General features: G+C 41.1%; 1 protein-coding gene across 2 annotated transcripts in view; it reads left to right on the top strand.

The window, feature by feature from the left end:
- The window catches only part of Tango6 (transport and golgi organization 6), a 180,905-nt gene that overhangs the window by 130,299 nt on the left and 26,151 nt on the right, over positions 1-24,455 (top strand). For both annotated transcript variants that reach the window (XM_071667770.1, XM_071667771.1), the window contains 2 exons: positions 5,167-5,346; positions 21,967-23,143. In XM_071667770.1, the coding sequence (XP_071523871.1) occupies positions 5,167-5,346; positions 21,967-23,143 (1,357 nt within the window). The remainder of the gene's footprint in view (positions 1-5,166; positions 5,347-21,966; positions 23,144-24,455) is intronic.

Below are 24,455 nucleotides of genomic sequence, written 5' to 3'. Positions count from 1 at the left end.
CATTTGCTTTTCTAAGTATTTCTCACATACATTCTTCAAAGCAAACACCTGATCCACACATCCTCTACCACTTCTGAAACCACACTGCTCTTCCCCAATCTTAATAGACTTATTCCCTTATAATTGATCCATACATCCCTAGCACCTTTTCTGTTGAAGAAAAGAACAATGATAGCTTTCACTATATCCTCAGGTATAACCTTCTGTTTCATTGCTGAATTACACATCAAATGCATCCGTGGTATCACACAATCTTTCTTACTTCAGCATTTCAGCCATAATCCATCCACTCCAGTTGCCTCTCTCCTACCTTCACCCTCATCATTGTCCTTTGTATCTCCCCTCTTTCCTGTAGGCCCTTGCCAATGTATTCTCTTCCTTCCATCCTCTGTACCCAAGCATGTTACAACTGCTGCCTCACCTCCCACATTCATCAGTTTTTCAAATACTCTTTCCTTCTTTCTTTTACTTCCTCCTTTTGATTCAAGAGTTCCCCTTCCTTACTTATCACATAAACATTTCCACCTTTGCATCCACCTCTTTCCTTTTCCACCTCCTTCCAGTACAAGTTCCTAATTACCCTGAACTTTCCACTCAGCTTTCTTCCAAAATCTTTAGTCTTTATTTCCTTCCCTCTATCAGCTTAACATTTCGCTTACACATCTATTCTCACCTCCTTCTTTGGTGCACTTTCACAAGTACATTCCTTTTGAGCAATCTTCCATAAGCCTTTTTGTTCTCTACCACGGCATTTCTAATCTCTTTCATCCACCGTGCATTTCCCTTCTTAATCCTATATCTCACAATCTTGTATCCAACATTTTACACATCTCATTTGCACATATATGGCTGCATCACTGTATTCACTGCACTTCCATCTCAACTTTCAGTCACTCTCCTTTCATTCTCCTCCCTGTATTTTTTTCTGAGTCATCTTTTCACTTGACAACACTTTTACTCCTTCCTTCTTTCATGCACCATACTTCAACTTCTCCCTGATCATCATCCCCACAAGAACCTTGAAATGGTTAGTCTCTCCAAAAAATCCTTTCACAACTCTAGCAACTGACATGGCCTTTCTCAATCTGTCATCAACTGCCACATAGTCAGTTAAACCCTCTTGCTCTTCTCTTCCATCATTCTCCATCTATTTATACCCATGGATCATCTTGTGCTGAAAAGAAAAGGTATTTGCAAGGAATAAACACTTCTCGGCTTAGACACCCACAAGATACCTTCCATTCTTATCTACTCCAGGCACTCCCAATTTACCAACTGTTTCACCAATTTCATTACATCCCACTTTCTCACACATATCACCCATTACAACCACGTTTCTCTCATTCTCAAGCCTGTTTATACAGTCATTCAAACATCTCCAGAAATGCTTTATTTCATTCTTACCTCACACAGCCTTCATATTCACAGTTGCATATACACTTACCCATGCTTACTTCACAATCCCAAACTTTCCTTTCACTCACACTATTCTTGATCCATTCCATCCATGCTCTGTAACACACTCCCAAACTTGTGGTGATAACAGAATTGCACATCCTTCTTTCCCTCTTCCCTGGTAGTTTTCATTCATTTGTGTCTATGCCACTTCTTCTTCCATACCATCCCATAACTTGCATTCATCATTTCCATTTTCACTCCATTCAACCTGCCTAAAGAGATATTGATTGTCCCCAAACCCCACCACAGCCAAACCATAACTTGTAAACTTCACACACTCCCTCTTACTCTCGTCATCTCTTTTACATTTAGTGCCATCAACCTCAATCGCTTGTCTTTTTGCTTCTCATCGTAACTGGTAGACTCCAGTGCTGCTTCTTCTCAGCCTTTTGTGCCTCACCTTTGATAGGCCACTGGCCTTGCAGGTAAGAGAAATGATAATTAATGTATGATGATAATTATAAACAATAAGCAGTATTTCCTTGTATGTATGATGATTTATCCATCTGTGTATCTGTGTCTGATGTCTGCTTCCAACTGGAGCTCCCTCAAGGGGGTGGCCATGGCATGGTGAACTCTAGTGCTGCTTCTTAGCCTTTAGTGCTTCACTCATAACAGGTCATTGGCAGAGGGCAACTGTAGTGATTTGTTTGTAGAGTGGTCTACCAAATGTTCCTACTGACTACTACTACTACTACTACTACTACTACTACTACTACTACTACTACTACTACTACTACTACTACTACATCTACCTAATTTTCCTACTAACTACTGTTACCTCATGTTTCTGCCTAATGTTCCTTAATTTTCCTATCAAACACTGATACCTACTGTTTCTACGTAATGCTCCTACCTAAATGTTCCTACCTATTGCTGCTATCATATGCTCCTACTATTTTGCCAAATGGCAGGGCAAGAGCATAGTGTTTATCGCAGGAAAATTTAGAGGCACAATGAATGAGGTGTATGAGTTACATGTTGTCATATTTTATGTATGACAAGGAAAGATTGTATGTACATGGACAGAATGCCAGTAGTTCACTTGTGGGTGAAGCGGAAAGAAAAGTCAGCTACCTGGGTGAAAGGAGTGCAGCTTGACAACCACTGAAGTGGTGGCTCACTATGCAGTTATCACAAACCCTCCTGATACTGAGGTGGATAGTACTGGTAATAAACTTCCATGGTTGTTGGCTGGCTACCAGCTACTACCTATCAAGATAACTAATAAAGCTTGATAATAATTGGTAATCGGTATTCCTATGTAGGTAAGATAAATGATAAAGGATAATAATGATTGGTGATCAGTATTTCCTTTTAGATAAGATGAATGATAAAGCATGATGATTTGGTAATCATTATTTTTGTGCAAGATAAGTGATAAAGCATGATAATATTTGGTAGTCAGTATTTCTGTCAAGGTAAAATAAATGATAGAGCATAATGATATTTGGTAATCATATTTCCGTATAGGTAAGATTGATAATAAATCATGTGCAGTATCAATTTATTTGAGGCTCAGGGTTTGCTCCCCCACTTTTTAGCACATTGTGCAGAAACATGTTCAAAAGTTCTTTGTTTTATTACAGTGAAAATAGAGGATGAGAAATACTTCTGAAGTGATTTTTCATTATTTTATAAGTATCTTTGAAATGTTAAGGCTAAATTTCTTTTTTAAACACTTGATAAAATAGAATTTAGGTGTTTGAAAGGATAACTAAGTGGGACCTAATCATTCTTGTGTATGGTACAGTTTCAATTGTTTTCCTGCAGTCCAGATACAATCAATTCACCCAGCCTTCCCTTTTATCTAAGATAGAGCTCACTTTCTCATAGAAATTTGAGAGGTTCATTACATGTCACCTTTAAATCATGTTAGCTTGAAGTGATCTTGTGATGGCCTGTGAATGGAAGGTATATTCATTCGTTTGCTGCCCTCCATTTGGACCTGCCCTCAGCATGTCAAAGCAGCAGCTTTAATTTTTCCAAGGGATCAGTATTTTTATAAGTTTTTAGTTTATAACTATAATAAAATTTGTTAAGAAAAAAATGAAACCTTGTTCACCTAGTGATCATGGAAAAATCAAATCAAATAGGAAGGGCTTATGCTGAAATATCAATTTTGCACCCTTAAGAAAGATGTAAACATGTTGAAGTTGACCAAAATGGGTAAAGCTTTAAAGGGAGCACAGGAATTATACAATCAACAACATATGATGGAACCTCTTACGACTGTACAGTGTCATCCTTCAGCATGTGTGGTGAGTTCACATTTCATAGTATTAGTTCTTAGTTGCATGTTTTTGTCTTTCTTTTGTCAGATCCCTAACCTTACCTAATCTAAATATTCTGAATACAGTCCAGGTATCATCTCAGTGTATTTATTTCTTTCTTTCATTATTTATTTATTTTGCTTTGTCGCTGCCTCCCACGTTAGTGAGGTAGCGCAAGGAAACAGACGAAAGAATGGGGCAACCCACCCACATACACATGTATATACATACACGTCCACACACGCAAATATACATACCTATACATCTCAACGTATACATATATATACACACACAGACATATACATATATACACATATACATAATTCATACTATCTGCCTTTCTTCATTCCCATCGCCACCCCACCACACATGAAATAACAACCCCCTCCCCCGCGCTAGGAAAAGACAACAAAGGCCACATTCGTTCACACTGTCTCTGGCTGTCATGTGTAATGCACTGAAACCACAACTCCCTTTCCACATCCAGGCCCCACAGAACTTTCCATGGTTTACCCCAGACGCTTCACATGCCCTAGCTCAATCCATTGACAGCACGTCGACCCCAGTATACCACATCATTCCAATTCACTCTATTCCTTGCATGCCTTTCACCCTCCTGCATGTTCAGGCCCCAATCACTCAAAATCTTTTTCACTCCATCTTTCCACCTCCAATTTGGTCTCCCTCTTCTCCTCGTTCCTTCCACCTCTGACACATATATCCTCTTTGTCAACCTTTTCTCACTCATTCTCTCCATGTGCCCAAACCATTTCAAAACACCCTCTTCTGCTCTCTCAACCACACTCTTTTTATTACCACACATCTCTCTTACCCTATTATTATTTACTCGATCAAACCACCTCACACCACATATTGTCCTCAAACATCTCATTTCCAACACATCCACCCTCCTGTGCACAACTCTGTCTATAGCCCACACCTTGCAACCATATAACATTGTTGGAACCACTATTCCTTCGAACATACCCATTTTTGCTTTCCGAGATAATGTTCTCGACGTTCACACATTCTTCAACGCTCCCAGAACTTTCGCCCCTTCCCCACCCTATGATTCACTTCCGCTTCCATGGTTCTATCTGCTGCCAGATCCACTCCCAGATATCTAAAACACTTCACTTCCTCCAGTTTTTCTCCATTCAAACTTACCTCCCAATTGACTTGTCCATCAACCCTACTGTACCTCACATAAGGAAATTGAAAATTCAGGGCCCATAACTACAGTAAAGGAACCGTGGCACCATCTTTCTGATTGTAAGAAAATATATTGTGAAGTTGGTAGGGAGATAAATGTATAATGATTTTAGAATGTGTTGCCTTTGTGAGGGTAGTTGAGTAGTGTGCATTTTATTGAATGGGACTCATGTTGTATATTAGTGTGAGATACATATATGTAATTTATAGTATTTCTCTGCAGTTTATGTGAGAACTCCAACCTCACCCTCTGTATCAGTAGAGTTCACAAGTTGTTTGTGGAGATTCCTCCTCCAAGTCCAGCTCTGACCCACCTGCTGCGTCCCATCCTCAAACCTTTGGTAACAGTTGCTGCTTTAGCTACAACTCATCTCCGCTCTCTGGCACGACAGATCATCGTTCGGTAAGTTTTTTGTGGCATTAATAGATGTTGTCTGATTTCCAACAGTGTGTCATTTTTCTCATTATAAAGTCAGTAGAGTTTAACAGGTTCATTTTGTATATTATAGTATGCTTGATTGCTGTCTCCTGCATCAGTGAGGTAGCGCCAGGAAACAAGACAAAGAATGGCCCATCCACTCATATACATATTTATACACGTAAATGCCCATTTTTTTTTTTTTTTTCATACTATTCGCTATTTCCCGCGATAGCAAGGTAGCGTTAAGAACAGAGGACTGGGCCTTTGAGGGAATATCCTCACCTGGACCTCTTCTCTGTTCCTTCTTTTGGAAAAAAAAAAAAAACGAGAGGGGAGGATTTCCAGCCCCCCGCTCCCCTCCCTTTTAGTCGCCTTCTACGACACGCAGGGAATACGTGGGAAGTATTCTTTCTCCCCTATCCCCATGCACATATACATACATATACATATACATTAAACTTTAGGGATGATAAAAAGATGTTTTGGAAGGAGGTAAATAACGCGCATAAGACAAGAGAAAATGGGAACATCAGTGAAGGGGGCAAGTGGGGAAGTAATAAAAGATGGTGGTGAAGTGAGGAGATGGATTGAGTATTTTGAAGGTTTGTTGAATGTGTTTGATGATAGAGTGGCAGATATAGGGTGCTTTGGTCAGGGTGGTGTGCGAATGGAGAGGGTCAGTGAGAATGGTTTGGTTAAGAGAGAAGAGGTAGCGAAAGCTTTGCGGAAGATGAAATCCAGTAAGTTGGCAGGTTTGGATGGTATTGTAGTTGAATTTATTGAAAAAAGGGGTGACTGTTGTTGATTGGTTGGTAAGAATATTCAGTGTATGTGTGGATCATGGTGAAGTGCCTGAGGATTGGTGGAATGCATGCATAGTGTCATTGTACAAAGGCAAAGGGGATATAGGTGAGTGTTCAAACTACAGAGGCATAAGTTTGTTGAGTATTCCTGGGTAATTATATGGGAGGGTATTGACTGAGAGGGTGAAAGGCATGTACGGAGCATCAGATTGGGAAAGAGTAGTGTGGTTTCAGAAGTGGTAGAGAATGTGTGGATCAGGTGTTTGCTTTAAAGAATGTATGTGAGAAATACTTAGAAAGACAGTTGTATTTGTATGTAGCATTTATGGGTCTGGAGAAGGCATATGATAGAGTTGATAGAGATAGAAAAACAGATGGATTTGTATGTAGCATTTATAGGTTTGGAGAAGGCATATGATAGGGATGATAGAGATGCTTTGTGGAAGGACTTAAGAGTATATGGTGTGGAAGGTAAGCTGCAAGAAGCAGTGAAAAGTCTACACCAAGGATGTAAGGCATGTGTATGAGTAAGAAGAAAGGAGAGTGATTGGTTCCCAGTGAAGGTTGGTCCGTGGCAGGGGTGTGTGATGTCCCCATGGTTGTTTGATTTGTTTATGGATGGGGTGGTTAGGGAGGTGAATGCAAGAGTTTTGGAGAGAAGGGCAAGTATGCAGTCTGTTGTGGATGAGAAGGCCTGGGAAGTGAGTTAGTTGTTGTTCACCAATGATACAGCTCTAGCAGCGAATTTGAGTGAGAAACTGCTGAAGTTGGTGATTGAGCTTGGAAAACTGTATGAAAGGAGAGAGTTGAGAGTAAATGTGAATAAGAGGAAGGTTATTAGGTTTAGTAGGGTTGAGGGATAGGTTAATTGGGATGTAAGTTTGAATGGAGAAAAACTGGAGGAAGTGAAGTGTTTTAGATATCTTGGAGTGGACTTAGCAGTGAATGGAATCATGGAAGCAGAAGTGAGTCACTGGGTGGGGGATGGGGCAAAAATTCTTAAAATGATGAAGAATGTGTAGAAGGAGAGAATCTTATATGTTTGAAGGAATAGTAGTTCCTACAATGTTATATGGCTGCGAGACATGGGCTATAGATAGGGTAGTACGGAGGAGGGTGGATGTGTTGAAAATGAAATGTTTGAGGACAGTATGTGGTGTGAGATGGCTTGATTAAGTAATGAAAGGGTAAGAGCGATGTGTGGAAATAAGAAGAGTGTGGTTGAGAGAACAGAAGAGGGTGTGTTGAAATGGTTTGGACATAGGGAGAGAATGAGTGAGGAAATATTGACAAAGAGGATGTATGTGCCAGAGGTGGAGGGTACAAGGAGAAGTGGGAGACCAAATTGAAGGTGGAAGGATGGAGTGAAATAGATTTTGAGTGATTAGGGCCTGAACACACAGGAGGGTGAGAGGCGTGGAAGGACAAGAATGAATTGGAATGATTTGGTATACCTGGACCAACGTGCTGTCAGTGGACTGAACCAGGGGAAATGAAATGGCTTGGGTAAACCATGGAAAGTTGTGTGGGGCCTGGACGTGGTAAGGGAGCTGTGGTTTCGGTGCATTACACATGACAGCTAGAGACTGAGTGTGAGCGAATGTGGCCTTTTTTGTCTGTTTTTCTGGTGCTACTTTGCTGAAGCAGGGGGTAGCAATGCTGTTTTCTGTGGGGCAGGGTAGCACCAGGAATGGATAAAGGCAAGCAAGTATGAATAAGTACACGTGTTTATATGTATAATGTCTGTATATGTGTATGTATATTTGTATATATATGTTGATATGTTATTTATTTATTTATTTTTTATTTTGCTTTGTCGCTGTCTCCCGCGTTAGCGAGGTAGCGCAAGGAAACAGACGAAAGAATGGCCCAACCCGCCCACATACACATGTATATACATACACGTCCACACACGCAAATATACATACCTATACATCTCAGTGTACTCATATATATACACACACAGACATATACATAAATACACATGTACATAATTCATACTGTCTGCCTTTATTTGTTCCCATCGCCACCTCGCCACACATGGAATAACAACCCCCTCCCCCCTCATGTGTGCGAGGTAGCACTAGGAAAAGACACCAAAGGCCCCATTCGTTCACACTCAGTCTCTAGCTGTCATGTAATAATGCACCGAAACCACAGCTCCCTTTCCACATCCAGGCCCCACAGAACTTTCCATGGTTTACCCCAGACGCTTCACATGCCCTGGTTCAATCCATTGACAGCACGTCGACCCCGGTATACCACATCGTTTCAATTCACTCTATTCCTTGCACGCCTTGCACCCTCCTGCATGTTCAGGCCCCGATCACTCAAAATCTCTTTCACTACATCTTTCCACCTCCAATTTGGTCTCCCACTTCTCCTCGTTCCCTCCACCTCTGACACATATATCCTCTTGGTCAGTCTTTCCTCACTCATTCTCTCCATGTGACCAAACCATTTCAAAACACCCTCTTCTGCTCTCTCAACCACACTCTTTATTTCCGCACATCTCTCTTACCCTTACATTACTTACTCGATCAAACCACCTCACACCACATATTGTCCTCAAACATCTCATTTCCAGCACATCCACCCTCCTGCGCACAACTCTATCCATAGCCCATGCCTCGCAACCATACAACATTGTTGGAACCACTATTCCTTCAAACATACCCATTCTTGCTTTCCGAGATAATGTTCTCGACTTCCAAACATTCTTCAAGGCTCCCAGAAATTTCGCCCCTCCCCCACCCTATGGTTCACTTCCACTTCCACGGTTCCATCCGCTGCCAGATCCACTCCCAGATATCTGAAACACTTTACTTCCTCCAGTTTTTCTCCATTCAAACTTACCTCCCAGTTGACTTGACCCTCAACCCTACTGTACCTAATAACCTTGCTCTTATTCACATTTACTCTTAACTTTCTTCTTTCACACACTTTACCAAACTCAGTCACCAGCTTCTGCAGTTTCTTACATGAATCAGCCACCAGCACTGTATCATCAGCGAACAACAACTGACTCACTTCCCAAGCTCTCTCATCCACAACAGACTGCATACTTGCCCCTCTTTCCAAAACTCTTGCATTCACCTCCCTAACAACCCCATCCATAAACAAATTAAACAACCATGGAGACATCACACACCCCTGCCGCAAACCTAATCACTGAGAACCAATCACTTTCCTCTCTTCCTACACGTACACATGCCTTACATCCTCGATAAAACTTTTCACTGCTTCTAACAACTTGCCTCCCACACCATATATTCTTAAAACCTTCCACAGAGCATCTCTATCAACTCTATCATATGCCTTCTCCAGATCCATAAATGTACATACAAATCCATTTGTTTTTCTAAGTATTTCTCTCATACATTCTTCAAAGCAAACACCTGATCCACACATCCTCTACCACTTCTGAAACCACACTGCTCTTCCCCAATCTGATGCTCTGTACATGCTTTCATCCTCTCAATCAATACCCTCCCATATAATTTACCGGGAATACTCAACAAACTTATACCTCTGTAATTTGAGCACTCACTCTTATCCCCTTTGCCTTTGTACAGTGGCACTATGCAAGCATTCCGCCAATCCTCAGGCACCTCACCATGAATCATACATACATTAAATAACCTAACCAACCAGTCAACAATATAGTCACCCCCTTTTTTAATAAATTCCACTGCAATACCATCCAAACCTGCTGCCTTGCCAGCTTTCATCTTCCGTAAAGCATTTACTACCTCTTCTCTATTTACCAAATCATTTTCCCTAACCCTCTCACTTTGCACACCACCTTGACCAAAACACCCTATATCTGCCACTCTATCATCAAACACATTCAACAAACCTTCAAAATACTCACTTCATCTCCTTCTCACATCACCACTACTTGTTATCACCTCCCCATTAGCCCCCTTCACTGAAGTTCCCATTTGCTCCCTTGTCTTACGCACTGTATTTACCTCCTTCCAAAACATCTTTTTATTCTCCCTGAAATTTAATGATACTCTCTCACCCCAACTCTCATTTGCCCTCTTTTTCACCTCTTGCACCTTTCTCTTGACCTCCTGCCTCTTTCTTTTATACCTCTCCCACTCATTTGCATTTTTTCCCTGCAAAAATCGTCCAAATGCCTCTCTCTTCTCTTTCTCTAATAATCTTACTTCTTCATCCCACCACTCACTACCTTTTCTAATCAACCCACCTCCCACGCTTCTCGTGCCACAAGCATCTTTTGCGCAAGCCATCACTGCTTCCCTAAATACATCCCATTCCTCCCCCACTCCCCTTACCTCCTTTGTTCTCACCTTTTTCCATTCTGTACTCAGTCTCTCCTGGTACTTCCTCACACAAGTCTCCTTCCCAAGCTCACTTACTCTCACCACTCCCTTCACCCCAACATTCTCTCTTCTTTTCTGAAAACCCCCACAAATCTTCACCTTCGCCTCCACAAGATACTGATCAGACATCCCTCCAGTTGCACCTCTCAGTACATTAACATCCAAAAGGCTCTCTTTCGTGCGTCTATCAATTAACACGGAATCCAATAATGCTCTCTGGCCATCTCTCCTACTTACATACGTATACTTATGTATATCTCGCTTTTTAAACCAGGTATTCCCAATCACCAGTCCTTTTTCAGCACATAAATCTAGAAGCTCTTCACCATTTCCATTTACAACACTGAACACTCCATGTATACCAATTATTCCCTCAACAGCCACATTACTCACCTTTGCATTAAAATCACCCATCACTATAACCCGGTCTTGTGCATCAAAACCACTAAGACACTCATTCAGCTGCTCCCAAAACACTTGCCTCTCATGATCTTTCTTCTCATGCCCAGGTGCATATGCACCAATAATCACCCATCTCTCTCCATCAACTTTCAGTTTTACCCATATCAATCTAGAATTTACTTTCTTACACTCTATCACATACTCCCACAACTCCTGATTCAGGAGTAGTGCTACTCCTTCCCTTGCTCTTGTCCTCTCACTAACCCCTGACTTGACTCCCAAGACATTCCCAAACCACTTTTCCCCTTTACCCTTGAGCTTCGTTTCACTCAGAACCAAAACATCCAGGTTCTTTCCTCAAACATACTACCTATCTATCCTTTTTTCTCATCTTGGTTACATCCACACACATTTAGACACCCCAATCTGAGCCTTCGAGGAGGATGAGCGCTCCTCGCGTGAGTCCTTCTTATGTTTCCCCTTTTAGAAAGTTAAAATACAAGGAGGGGAGGGTTTCTGGCCCCCCCGCTCCTGTCCCCTTTAGTCGCCTTCTACAAAACGTGAGGAATGCGTGGGAAGTATTCTTTCTCCCCTGTATATTTATATTATTATTATTGTTATTATTATTATTATTATTATTATTATTATTATTATTTTTTTTTTTTTTTTTATACTTTGTCGCTGTCTCCCGCGTTTGCGAGGTAGCGCAAGGAAACAGACAAAAGAAATGGCCCAACCCCCCCATACACATGTATATACATACGTCCACACACGCAAATATACATACCTACACAGCTTTCCATGGTTTACCCCAGACGCTTCACATGCCTTGATTCAATCCACTGACAGCACGTCAACCCCGGTATACCACATCGCTCCAATTCACTCTATTCCCTGCCCTCCTTTCACCCTCCTGCATGTTCAGGCCCCGATCACACAAAATCTTTTTCACTCCATCTTTCCACCTCCAATTTGGTCTCCCTCTTCTCCTCGTTCCCTCCACCTCCGACACATATATCCTCTTGGTCAATCTTTCCTCACTCATTCTCTCCATGTGCCCAAACCACTTCAAAACACCCTCTTCTGCTCTCTCAACCACGCTCTTTTTATTTCCACACATCTCTCTTACCCTTACGTTACTCACTCGATCAAACCACCTCACACCACACATTGTCCTCAAACATCTCATTTCCAGCACATCCATCCTCCTGCGCACAACTCTATCCATAGCCCACGCCTCGCACCAATACAACATTGTTGGAACCACTATTCCTTCAAACATACCCATTTTTGCTTTCCGAGATAATGTTCTCGACTTCCACACATTCTTCAAGGCCCCCAGAATTTTCGCCCCCTCCCCCACCCTATGATCCACTTCCGCTTCCATGGTTCCATCCGCTGCCAGATCCACTCCCAGATATCTAAAACACTTCACTTCCTCCAGTTTTTCTCCATTCAAACTCACCTCCCAATTGACTTGACCCTCAACCCTACTGTACCTAATAACCTTGCTCTTATTCACATTTACTCTTAACTTTCTTCTTCCACACACTTTACCAAACTCAGTCACCAGCTTCTGCAGTTTCTCACATGAATCAGCCACCAGCGCTGTATCATCAGCGAACAACAACTGACTCACTTCCCAAGCTCTCTCATCCCCAACAGACTTCATACTTGCCCCTCTTTCCAAAACTCTTGCATTTACCTCCCTAACAACCCCATCCATAAACAAATTAAACAACCATGGAGACATCACACACCCATGCCGCAAACCTACATTCACTGAGAACCAATCACTTTCCTCTCTTCCTACACGTACACATGCCTTACATCCTCGATAAAAACTTTTCACTGCTTCTAACAACTTTCCTCCCTCACCATATATTCTTAATACCTTCCACAGAGCATCTCTATCAACTCTATCATATGCCTTCTCCAGATCCATAAATGCTACATACAAATCCATTTGCTTTTCTAAGTATTTCTCACATACATTCTTCAAAGCAAACACCTGATCCACACATCCTCTACCACTTCTGAAACCACACTGCTCTTCCCCAATCTGATGCTCTGTACATGCCTTCACCCTCTCAATCAATACCCTCCCATATAATTTACCAGGAATACTCAACAAACTTATACCTCTGTAATTTGAGCACTCACTCTTATCCCCTTTGCCTTTGTACAACGGCACTATGCACGCATTCCGCCAATCCTCAGGCACCTCACCATGAGTCATACATACATTAAATAACCTTACCAACCAGTCAACAATACAGTCATCCCCTTTTTTAATAAATTCCACTGCAATACCATCCAAACCTGCTGCCTTGCCGGCTTTCATCTTCCGCAAAGCTTTCACTACCTCTTCTCTGTTTACCAAATCATTTTCCCTAATCCTCTCACTTTGCACACCACCTCGACCAAAACACCCTATATCTGCCACTCTATCATCAAACACATTCAACAAACCTTCAAAATACTCACTCCATCTCCTTCTTACATCACCACTACTTGTTATCACCTCCCCATTTGCGCCCTTCACTGCAGTTCCCATTTGCTCCCTTGTCTTACGCACTTTATTTACCTCCTTCCAAAACATCTTTTTATTCTCCCTAAAATTTAATGATACTCTCTCACCCCAACTCTCATTTGCCCTTTTTTTCACCTCTTGCACCTTTCTCTTGACCTCCTGTCTCTTTCTTTTATACATCTCCCACTCAATTGCATTTTTTCCCTGCAAAAATCGTCCAAATGCCTCTCTCTTCTCTTTCACTAATACTCTTACTTCTTCATCCCACCACTCACTACCCTTTCTAATCAACCCACCTCCCACTCTTCTCATGCCACAAGCATCTTTTGCGCAATCCATCACTGATTCCCTAAATACATCCCATTCCTCCCCCACTCCCCTTGCTTCCATTGTTCTCACCTTTTTCCATTCTGTACTCAGTCTCTCCTTGTACTTCCTCACACAGGTCTCCTTCTCAAGCTCACTTACTCTCACCACCCTCTTCACCCCAACATTCACTCTTCTTTTCTGAAAACCCATACAGATCTTCACCTTAGCCTCCACAAGATAATGATCAGACATCCCTCCAGTTGCACCTCTCAGCACATTAACATCCAAAAGTCTCTCTTTCGCACGCCTGTCAATTAACACGTAATCCAATAACGCTCTCTGGCCATCTCTCCTACTTACATAAGTATACTTATGTATATCTCGCTTTTTAAACCAGGTATTCCCAATCATCAGTCCTTTTTCAGCACATAAATCTACAAGCTCTTCACCATTTCCATTTACAACACTGAACACCCCATGTATACCAATTATTCCCTCAACTGCCACATTACTCACCTTTGCATTCAAATCACCCATCACTATAACCCGGTCTCGTGCATCAAAACCACTAACACACTCATTCAGCTGCTCCCAAAACACTTATTATTATTGTTATTATTATTATCATTATTATCATTATTATTATACTTAATTGCCGTCTCCCGTGTCAGCAAGTTATTGCAAGGTGACAGACGAGGAATGGCCCAAACCACTCACATACACATGTATATACATAAACGCCCATACACGCACAATTATTTATATATATTCATATTATACTTAACCGCCGTCTCCTACATTAGCGAGAAAGCACAAGGAAACAGATGAGGATTGGCCCAACCCACCCACATACACATGTATATACATAAAGCCCTCACACGCACATATACATACATATACATTTCTTTGTATACTTACATAAACATATCCAGACATATACATATATACACATGTTCACATCCATATTTGCTGCCTTCATCCATTCCCATTGCCACCCCACCACGCACAAAATAGCACACACACACACACACACACACACACACACACACACACACACACACCCCATCCAGCGAGGTAGCGGCAGGAAAAAACAAAAAGGGCCACCTTCATTCACACTCGGTCTCTAGCTGTCATGTGTAATGCAATGAAACCACAGCTCCCTTTCTACATCCAGGCCCCACACACTTGTTCATGGTTTACCCTAGACGCTTCACATGCCCTGGTTCAATCCATTGACAGCAAGTTGACCCCGGTATACCACATCGTTCCAACTCACTCTATTCCTTGCACGCCTATCACCCTCCTATATGTTCAGGCCCCGATTGCTCAGAATCTTTTTCACTCTATCCTTCTTCCTCCAATTTGGTCTCCTGATTCTCCTTCTTCCCTCCACCCCTTCACATATATCCTCTTTGTCAATCTTTCCTCACTAATTCTCTCCATGTGTCCAAACCATTTCAACACACCCTCCCTTGCTTCCTCAACTACACTCATTTTATTATCACATATCTCTCTTACCCTTTCATTACTTACTCGATCAAACCACCTCACACCACATATTGTCCTCAAACATTTCATTTTCAACACATGCACCCTCCTCCACACAACCCTATCTATACCATGCCTCACAACCATATAACATTGTTGGACCCATTATTCCTTCAAACATACCCATTTTTGTTCTCCGAGATAACGTTCTTGCCTTTCACACGTTCTTCAACGCTCCCAGAACGTTTGCCCCCTCCCCCACCCTGTGACTCACTTCCGCTTCTATGGTTCCATCCACTGCTAAGTCCACTCCCAGATATCTAAAACACTTCACTTCCTACAGTTTTTCTCCATTCAAACTTACCTCCCAATTAACTTATCCATCAACCCTACTGAACATACTAACCTTGCTCTTATTCACATTTACTCTCAACTTTCTTCCGTCACACACTTTACCAAACTCAGTCACCAATTTCTACAGTTTCTCACCTGAATCAGCAACCAGTGCTGTATCATCAGTGAACAACAACTGACTCACTTCCCAGACCCTCTCATCCACAATAGACACAGTGTATACTTGCCCCTCTCTTGCATTCACCTCCCTAACCACCCCATCCATAAACAAATTAAACAACCATGGAGACATCACACACCCCTGCCGCAAAGCCACATTTACTGGGAACCAATCACTTTCCTCTCTTTCTACTCGTACACATGCCTTACATCCTTAGTAAAAACTTTTCACTGCTTCTAGCAACTTACCTCTTACACCATAAGCTCTTAATACCTTTGACAAAGCATCTCTATCAACCCTATCACATGCCTTTTCCAGATCTATAAATGCTACGTACAAATCCATCTGTTTTTCTAAGTGTTTCTCACACACACATTCTTCAAAGCTAACACCTGATCCACACATCCTCTACCACTTCTGAAATCACATTGCTCTTCTCCAGTCTGATGCTCTGTACATGCCTTCACCTTCTCAATCATGCCCTCCCAAATAATTTCCCCAGGAATACTCAACAAACTTATGCCTCTGTGGTTTGAACACTCACCTTTATCCCATTTGTCTTTGTACAATGGCACTATGCATACATTCTGCCAATCCTCAGGCACTTCACCATGATCCATACATACTGTGAATATTCCTACCAACCAGTCAAGTACACAGTCACCCCCCTTTTTAATAAATTCCATTGCAATACCATCCAAACCTGCTACCTTGCCAGATTTCATCTTCTGCAATGCTTTCACTACCTCTTCTCTCTTAACCAAACCATTCTCCCTGACCCTCTCACTTCACATACCACCCCGACCAAAGCACCCTGTATCTGCCACTCAATTGTCAAACATTCAACAAACCTTCAAAATACTCACTCCATCTCCTCACTTCATCACTATCTGTTATTTCTTCCCCACATGCCCCCTTCACATTGATGTTCCCATTTGTTCTCTTGTCTTACGCACGTTATATACCTCCTTCCAAAACATCTTTTTATCCTCCCTGAAGTCTGATGATACTGTTGCACCCTACCTCTCATTTGCCCTCTTTTTCAACCCTTGCACTTTTCTCTTGACCTTCTGTTGCTATCTTTTATACATCTCCCAGTCACTTGCACTCCTTCCTTGCAAGTATTGTCCCATGCCGCTCTTTTCTCTTTCACTAACAACTTTACTTCATCCCACCACTCACTACCCTTTCTAATCTGCCCACCTCCCACCTTACTCATACCACATCCATATTTTGCACATGCAGTCACTGCTTCCCCTAAATACATCCATTCCTCACCCACTCCCCTCATTTGCTCTCACCTTTTGCCATTCTGCACTCAGTCTCTCCTGGTACTTCTTCACACAAGTCTCCTCTCCTGGCTTACTTTTTCTCACCACTCTCTTCTCCCCAACAGGTACATATACATACAAATATACTTACATAAATATGCACATACATATATACACATGCTCGCCTTCATTCATTCCACCCTGCCCGATAGGATACAGCATCACTACCCCTTGTCTCACCGAGGTAGCACCAGGAAACAGATAAAGAAAGGCCACATCTGTTCACATTCATGCACAAGTTGTCATGTGTAATGCACCGAAACCACAGGTCCCTTTTCACATCCGGGCCCAACAGACCTTTCTGTGCTTTACCCCAGACATTTCACATGCATGGGTTCTGTCCATTGATGGCACACTGACCCCAGTATACCTCATCATTCCAATTTACTCTATTCCATGCATGCCTTTCACTCTCCTGTATGTTCAGGCCTTGATTGCTCAAAATCTTTTTCACTTCATCCATCCATCTCCAATATGGTCTCCTGTTACTCCTTGTTTCCTCCACTTCTGACATATATGTATTTTCTTTGTCAGCCTATCCTCAATCAGTTTCTCCATGTGTCCAAACCATTTCAACACACCCTCTTCAGCTCTTTCAGCCACACACTTTTTTTTCCAAACATCTCTCATACCCTTTCATTATTTACTTGATCAAACCACCTCACACCACATATTGCTCTCAAACATTTCATTTCCAACACATCCACCGTCCTCTGCATAACCCCATTCCTCACAGCCATTTGATATTGTTAGAACTACTACTCCTTCAAACATACCCATTTTTTTCTCTCTCAGATAACATTCTCTTTCCGCAGATTCTTCATTGCTCCTAGAACCTTCGCCCCCTTCCCCACACTATGACTTTCCTTCACTTTCATAGTTCCAGTTGCTCCCAACTATACTTTTGCTCTGAAACTTTAAACTTGGAGGATATCTAGTAAAAGTCCATGGGAAACTCCTAAGTTGGAAATTAAATAGAAAATGGTCAGGCATAGATTACCATGACCATACAGTTGCACCTACTAAATTCAGGTAGAAGAAGACTGAATGAAAGGGATGTTGATAGATTTACATATGAAAGAGAAACTATTAGAGAAGAATTAAAGGATGAATCAGCTTAAACTATACGGGTAGGAAATTATTGTCAATAAAAGATAAACAGGACCAAATGTTACAACAAATGGACAAAGAAATGGAGGTGCTTAGAAATTTAGTCAAAGATTCTGAAAAGTCTCTGCAGATGAATAAAAGAACTAGTGAATAGGTCAGGAGGATCTTCTCTTGGTGTCCCAGAGGTAGGTTAGTAGAAAATATCCAGTTCACAGAGACCAGAAACTATGTTGCAAATAGATGATAAAGAACAAGATAGTTCTGGGGTTGAGGAAAAAGAAATGGAGAGTAATAGATGATACCAAAGAATAAATGTCTTGGGATATGAAAACCAAGGGACTTTAAAATTGCTGAGTGAACCTTTAGAGAGGATCAAACTGTAAACACTCTTTGAAACAGAACATTCAGGGAAAAATTTGGTGTATCAATCGAAAGGTTTTGAAAAACCACAAGGTTACAGGAAGGAGCCATAAATCTGCATACAATATAAGAGAAAAGAATGAAGGGAAATATGAATATATTTATCAAGATTTGAATTGGATTGACAGTTTGAAGTTGGAACTGTTCTCTGTAATGAGCATAGAAAGATAAATGAGAGGACATAGCAAGAAACTAAGCAGGAAGCATGTTAGAAGAAATGTGAAAAAGTTGTTCTCTAATAATTAGTTGGAGAGTGATAAGACTGATGTAGACAGCATACAGAAAAGTTGTATGGTAGTAAAGAAAGTTTAGTAGATGGGGCCTCACAAGTGTAGAATCCCTCTACAGCTCAGTTATGTGATTACTCTTGTATGGATCAGTTTGTTCCTCAGCTTAACCTCGCTCAACACAGAGGAAAGCCAAAGTAAACACCCCTTATTGTTACTCTACCCAACCTCACTCATCACAGAGGAAGGCCATAATAAATGACTCTCATTTTTATTATACCCTGCCTCACTTTTCATAAAGGAAAGCCAAATAATGACCCTCATTATTACCCTACCCAGCCTCACTTATCACAGAGGAAACCAAAATAAATGTCCCTCATTGTTACTCTACCTAGCCTCACTCATCACAGAGGAAACCAAAGTAAATGACCCTCATTGTTACTCTACCCAGCCTCATTCATCACAGAGGAAACCAAAGTGAATGACCCTCATTGTTACTCTGCCCAGCCTCATTCATCACAGAGAAAACCAAAGCAAATGACCCTCATTGTTACTTTACCCAGCCTCATTCATCACAGAGGAAAGCCAAAGTAAATGGCCCTCATTATTACCCTTCCCAACCTCATTCCTCATTCATCAAAGAGGAAAGCCAAAGAGAAATATCATAACATTTGGGGATTGTAAAGATGTGCAGAGATTTTGTTGACTAAAGGCACTTCAGCCTAAATGATCCTGCTTTACAGTGGGGAATAGTCTGTTAGTTTCTGTAATCATCAGGAGAGGAGATTATGATTTGTGAATTTTCCTTTACATAGATCATCCTTATGATGGGGAAAGGCCTGAAAGATTTTGTAATCAGTATCTGAGGAGGTTATAGTTTCTGAAGGTTCCTCTGCGTCATGCATCATTATAGGGAAAGATACTGTAAGATTCTGTAATCATCATGTAAAGATATAATGGATTCTGAAGGCTCCTCTACATAAGCCATCTTGCTTCATAATGGGAAATGGTATATAGAATTCTGTGGATGTCATCGTAAAGGGATCATATTTTTTTTATTTTTTTATATTTCTTTGTCGCTGTCTCCCACATTAGCAAGGTAGTGCAAGGAAACAGACGAAAGAATGGCCCAACCCACCCACATACACATGTATATACATACATGTCCACACACGCAAATAAACATACCTATACATCTGAACGTATACATATATTTACAGACACAGACATATACATATATACACATTACATAATTCATACTGTCTGCCTTTATTCATTCCCATCACCACCTCGCCACACATGAAATAACAACCCCCTCCCCCCTCATGTGTGCGAGGTAGCGCTAGGAAAAGACAACAAAGGCCACATTCGTTCACACTCAGTCTCTAGCTGTCATGTAATAATCCACCGAAACCAGAGCTCCCTTTCCACATCCAGGCCCCACAGAGCTTTCCATGGTTTACCCCAGACGCTTCACATGCCCTGGCTCAATCCATTGACAGCACGTCGTCCCCGGTATACCACATCGTTCCAATTCACTCTATTCCTAGCACGCCTTTCAACCTCCTGCATGTTCAGGCCCAGATCACTCAAAATCTTTTTCACTCCATCTTTCCACCTCCAATTTGGTCTCCCACTTCTCCTCGTTCCCTTAACCTCTGACACATGTATCCTCTTTGTCAATCTTTCCTCATTCATTCTCTCCATGTGACCAAACCATTTCAAAACACCCTCTTCTGCTCTCTTAACCACACTCTTTTTATTACCACACATCTCTCATACCCTATTATTACTTACTCGATCAAACCACCTCACACCATATATTGTCCTCAGACATCTCATTTCCAGCACATCCACCCTCCTGTGCTCAACTCTATCCATAGTCCACGCCTCGCAACCATACAACATTGTTGGAACCACTATTCCTTCAAACACCCATTTTTGCTTTCCGAGATAATGTTCTCAACTTCCACACATTCTTCAAGGCTCCCAGAATTCTCCCCCCCCCCCCATGATTCACTTCTGCTTCCATGGTTCCATCCGCTGTCAAATCCACTCCCAGATATGTAAAACACTTCACTTCCTCCAGTTTTTCTCCATTCAAACTTACCTCCCAATTGACTTGACCCTCAACCCTACTGTACCTAATATTCATATATTCTTAAGTTTCTTGTGCATAAAGCACCATACTGTATGATAGGTAAACGTATATACTTTTGTAGGCAGCATTTTGAAGAGGTAATGGTGTCAGAAGATTCCTTTACATGAACCATCATGCTATATAGAATTTTGTAGTCATAGTTGTGAAGACATGGTTTCTAGTTTTGCATAAAGTACTGTGCTGCCATGATGGAGAAAGATATTAAAGCATCAGTGTACATCTGTACTGGAAAGCTAGGTGGTACATGCAGAATATACCCGTTAAACTCTTCTTACTGACCATCTCTATATCTTTAGTTGATGATTACTGAGAATACTGAAACATGTACTGAAGTATTTATGTTAGATTTGCTGTCTCATAGGTAAAGCAGTTTTCCTTTGCATGTGCTAAAGAAAGAAGTAAGAGTATAGGAAAAGGGTTAGTAAGGGTTAGTGATGTAAGTGCAAATCAAGATTTTCATTTTTGTAATGACCAACACAGGTACAGACAAAATATGCTGTAAATATGGCCATCTCATAGGAAAGGAAAGGAAATAGAGTAAGAAAAAGAATCAAGAAAGTGTCAGGTATTTAATTCTTAAAGTCAGAAAGGTAATAAGAGGAGGGAAAGATGAAAGAAGAAGAATGGAAGCATGAAGATGTATGGATAATTACAAATAGGAAGATTTACAGACAGAGAGTATGATCAGTAATGGGAAAGTAATTTTCAAAAGACAATTTGGCGTAGGGATGCTGTTACAGACCTCTGCATAGTACTGTGTTGAAAGAAAAAGTAGAGGTCAAGAAAATCCATTTACATCTATTGTTAGTGTTTCCTTGACCAAAAAAATGCCAGTCTTAAATTTAGTAGATGAAATGATATGTTGATCTAAAAAGAATTTTCTCTCTTACAGGTTGTAGAATGATTGATGTAGATAAATCCAAAGTAAAATGTTTTGTTTGATACTTTTCAGGTATTTGTCACAACTGTCTCAAGATGATGTTGTGGAGAGTCTTCTTGTTATGTCCAACCTGAAGACTTCTGCAGAGTCAGCAGCAGTAAACCCAGAGATAAGATTTTCTATTGATGATGATGGTGGATTAAAAGTTGACACACAAGCAGAGTCACACACAGGTATTGTTTTGGAAGAAGATGAAAACCTGTCCATTTGCCTTATTTCAATTCTGGAGACTTTAAAGAATTCTGCAGTTGTATTACAGTTTTATGAGAAGCTGGCATTCTGTATAGATTTTACCACATTGAATAGAAAGGAAGTGCATTCCAGAATACTCCTTACAGATGAAGATCTAAAAATGGATCGGTTTGAAGCATTGCGAAAGATAGTTATCACCTTTAGTCTTTTAACACATTTATCAGAGAATGAACAAGTGATAAAGGATCTGTTTATTAACCTATCTGCTGCACTACCAGTTGTAAGTACATTTATAAAAGTAAGTTGCCAGAAGTGCGAGGATGAACAACAGCGTCAAATACAAATTTCACTGATTATGAATGTTTTAATGCTTATTTTTTGCTATGCAAGTGAACGCTCATCAAGAAAGAAAATGTCAAGTCAGGACTGGGTGGGGTTGAAAGATCTTCTACCATATTTGGAAGAAGTAGCACAGAGTAAGAACAATGAGGGCATTCTGCTTCTGGTTGAACAGTTAAGGAACCTTGTTTTAACTCATGGTGTTGTGGAAGATACCAACATAGCTTGTGAAAATGTCAAGATTGGTAATGTTGTTAAGAATCATGAAAGAAGGTCTACAACACTAATTGTGAGAGTTAATGGTGCAAAGGAAAGTAATACTGATGCTTCTGTGAAAGTGGATGTTAGTTCTAGCTCTGAAAATTTTCAAGAAAATATGAATGCAGCAACATCCGTGTCTGAGATGAAACCAAAAACTTCATGGACTAGGAATACTTTTGAGGAAGCCATGGAGGACTTGTTCAGTCCACTTTTACCTATTCGTGGACATGCCATATTAACTCTGGGGAAACTAATTCAGAAACGTGATAAAGAAACATTGTCTCACAAAGAACATCTTCTGTCAATATTCCAATTCAGTCTAAAAGAAGAAGATTCATATCTGTATCTCATGGCAGTTGAAGGCTTAGCAGTATTGGGTGATGCTTTCCCAGACGAAGTAAGTTGCTCAAGTTCAACAAATTTTACAAATTACTTTAATTCAGTTGATTGTTTTTATCATTAAAGTGATATAATGAATGACATATTGTCCATGCTGAACACCAGAATTTTCCACATCTTTTGTTAAAGGATCTCTCCTGGAATTTTTTTTTTTTTTTTTTTTTGCCGCTGTCTCCCGCGTTTGCGAGGTAGCGCAAGGAAACAGACGAAAGAAATGGCCCAACCCACCCCCATACACATGTATATACATACACGTCCACACACGCAAATATACATACCTACACAGCTTTCCATGGTTTACCCCAGACGCTTCACATGCCCTGATTCAATCCACTGACAGCACGTCAACCCCGGTATACCACATCGATCCAATTCACTCTATTCCTTGCCCTCCTTTCACCCTCCTGCATGTTCAGGCCCCGATCACACAAAATCTTTTTCACTCCATCTTTCCACCTCCAATTTTGTCTCCCACTTCTCCTCGTTCCCTCCACCTCTGACACATATATCCTCTTGGTCAATCTTTCCTCACTCATTCTCTCCATGTGCCCAAACCATTTCAAAACACCCTCTTCTGCTCTCTCAACCACGCTCTTTTTATTTCCACACATCTCTCTTACCCTTACGTTACTTACTCGATCAAACCACCTCACACCACACATTGTCCTCAAACATCTCATTTCCAGCACATCCATCCTCCTGCGCACAACTCTATCCATAGCCCACACCTCGCAACCATACAACATTGTTGGAACCACTATGCCTTCAAACATACCCATTTTTGCTCTCCGAGATAATGTTCTTGACTTACACACATTCTTCAATGCTCCCAGGATTTTCGCCCCCTCCCCCACCCTATGATCCGCTTGCGCTTCCATGGTTCCATCTGCTGCCAGATCCACTCCCAGATATCTAAAACACTTTACTTCCTCCAGTTTTTCTCCATTCAAACTTACCTCCCAATTGACTTGACCCTCAACCCTACTGTACCTAATAACCTTGCTCTTATTCACATTTACTCTTGACTTTCTTCTTTCACACACTTTACCAAACTCAGTCACCAGCTTCTGCAGTTTCTCACATGAATCAGCCACCAGCGCTGTATCATCAGCGAACAACAACTGACTCACTTCCCAAGCTCTCTCATCCCCAACAGACTTCATACTTGCCCCTCTTTCCAAAACTCTTGCATTCACCTCCCTAACAACCCCATCCAACCTGAAATATATGTATTCTTATTGTTTGATTACCCTATGTTAAAGAAATTGATGTAGAAGCAGTGGAGCGGAAACAACCTCTTAAATATCTAT

This window comes from Panulirus ornatus, chromosome 12, assembly GCF_036320965.1.
Source record: "Panulirus ornatus isolate Po-2019 chromosome 12, ASM3632096v1, whole genome shotgun sequence".
Taxonomy (NCBI): domain Eukaryota; kingdom Metazoa; phylum Arthropoda; class Malacostraca; order Decapoda; family Palinuridae; genus Panulirus; species Panulirus ornatus.
This window is presented reverse-complemented; position numbering and strand designations above follow the sequence as displayed.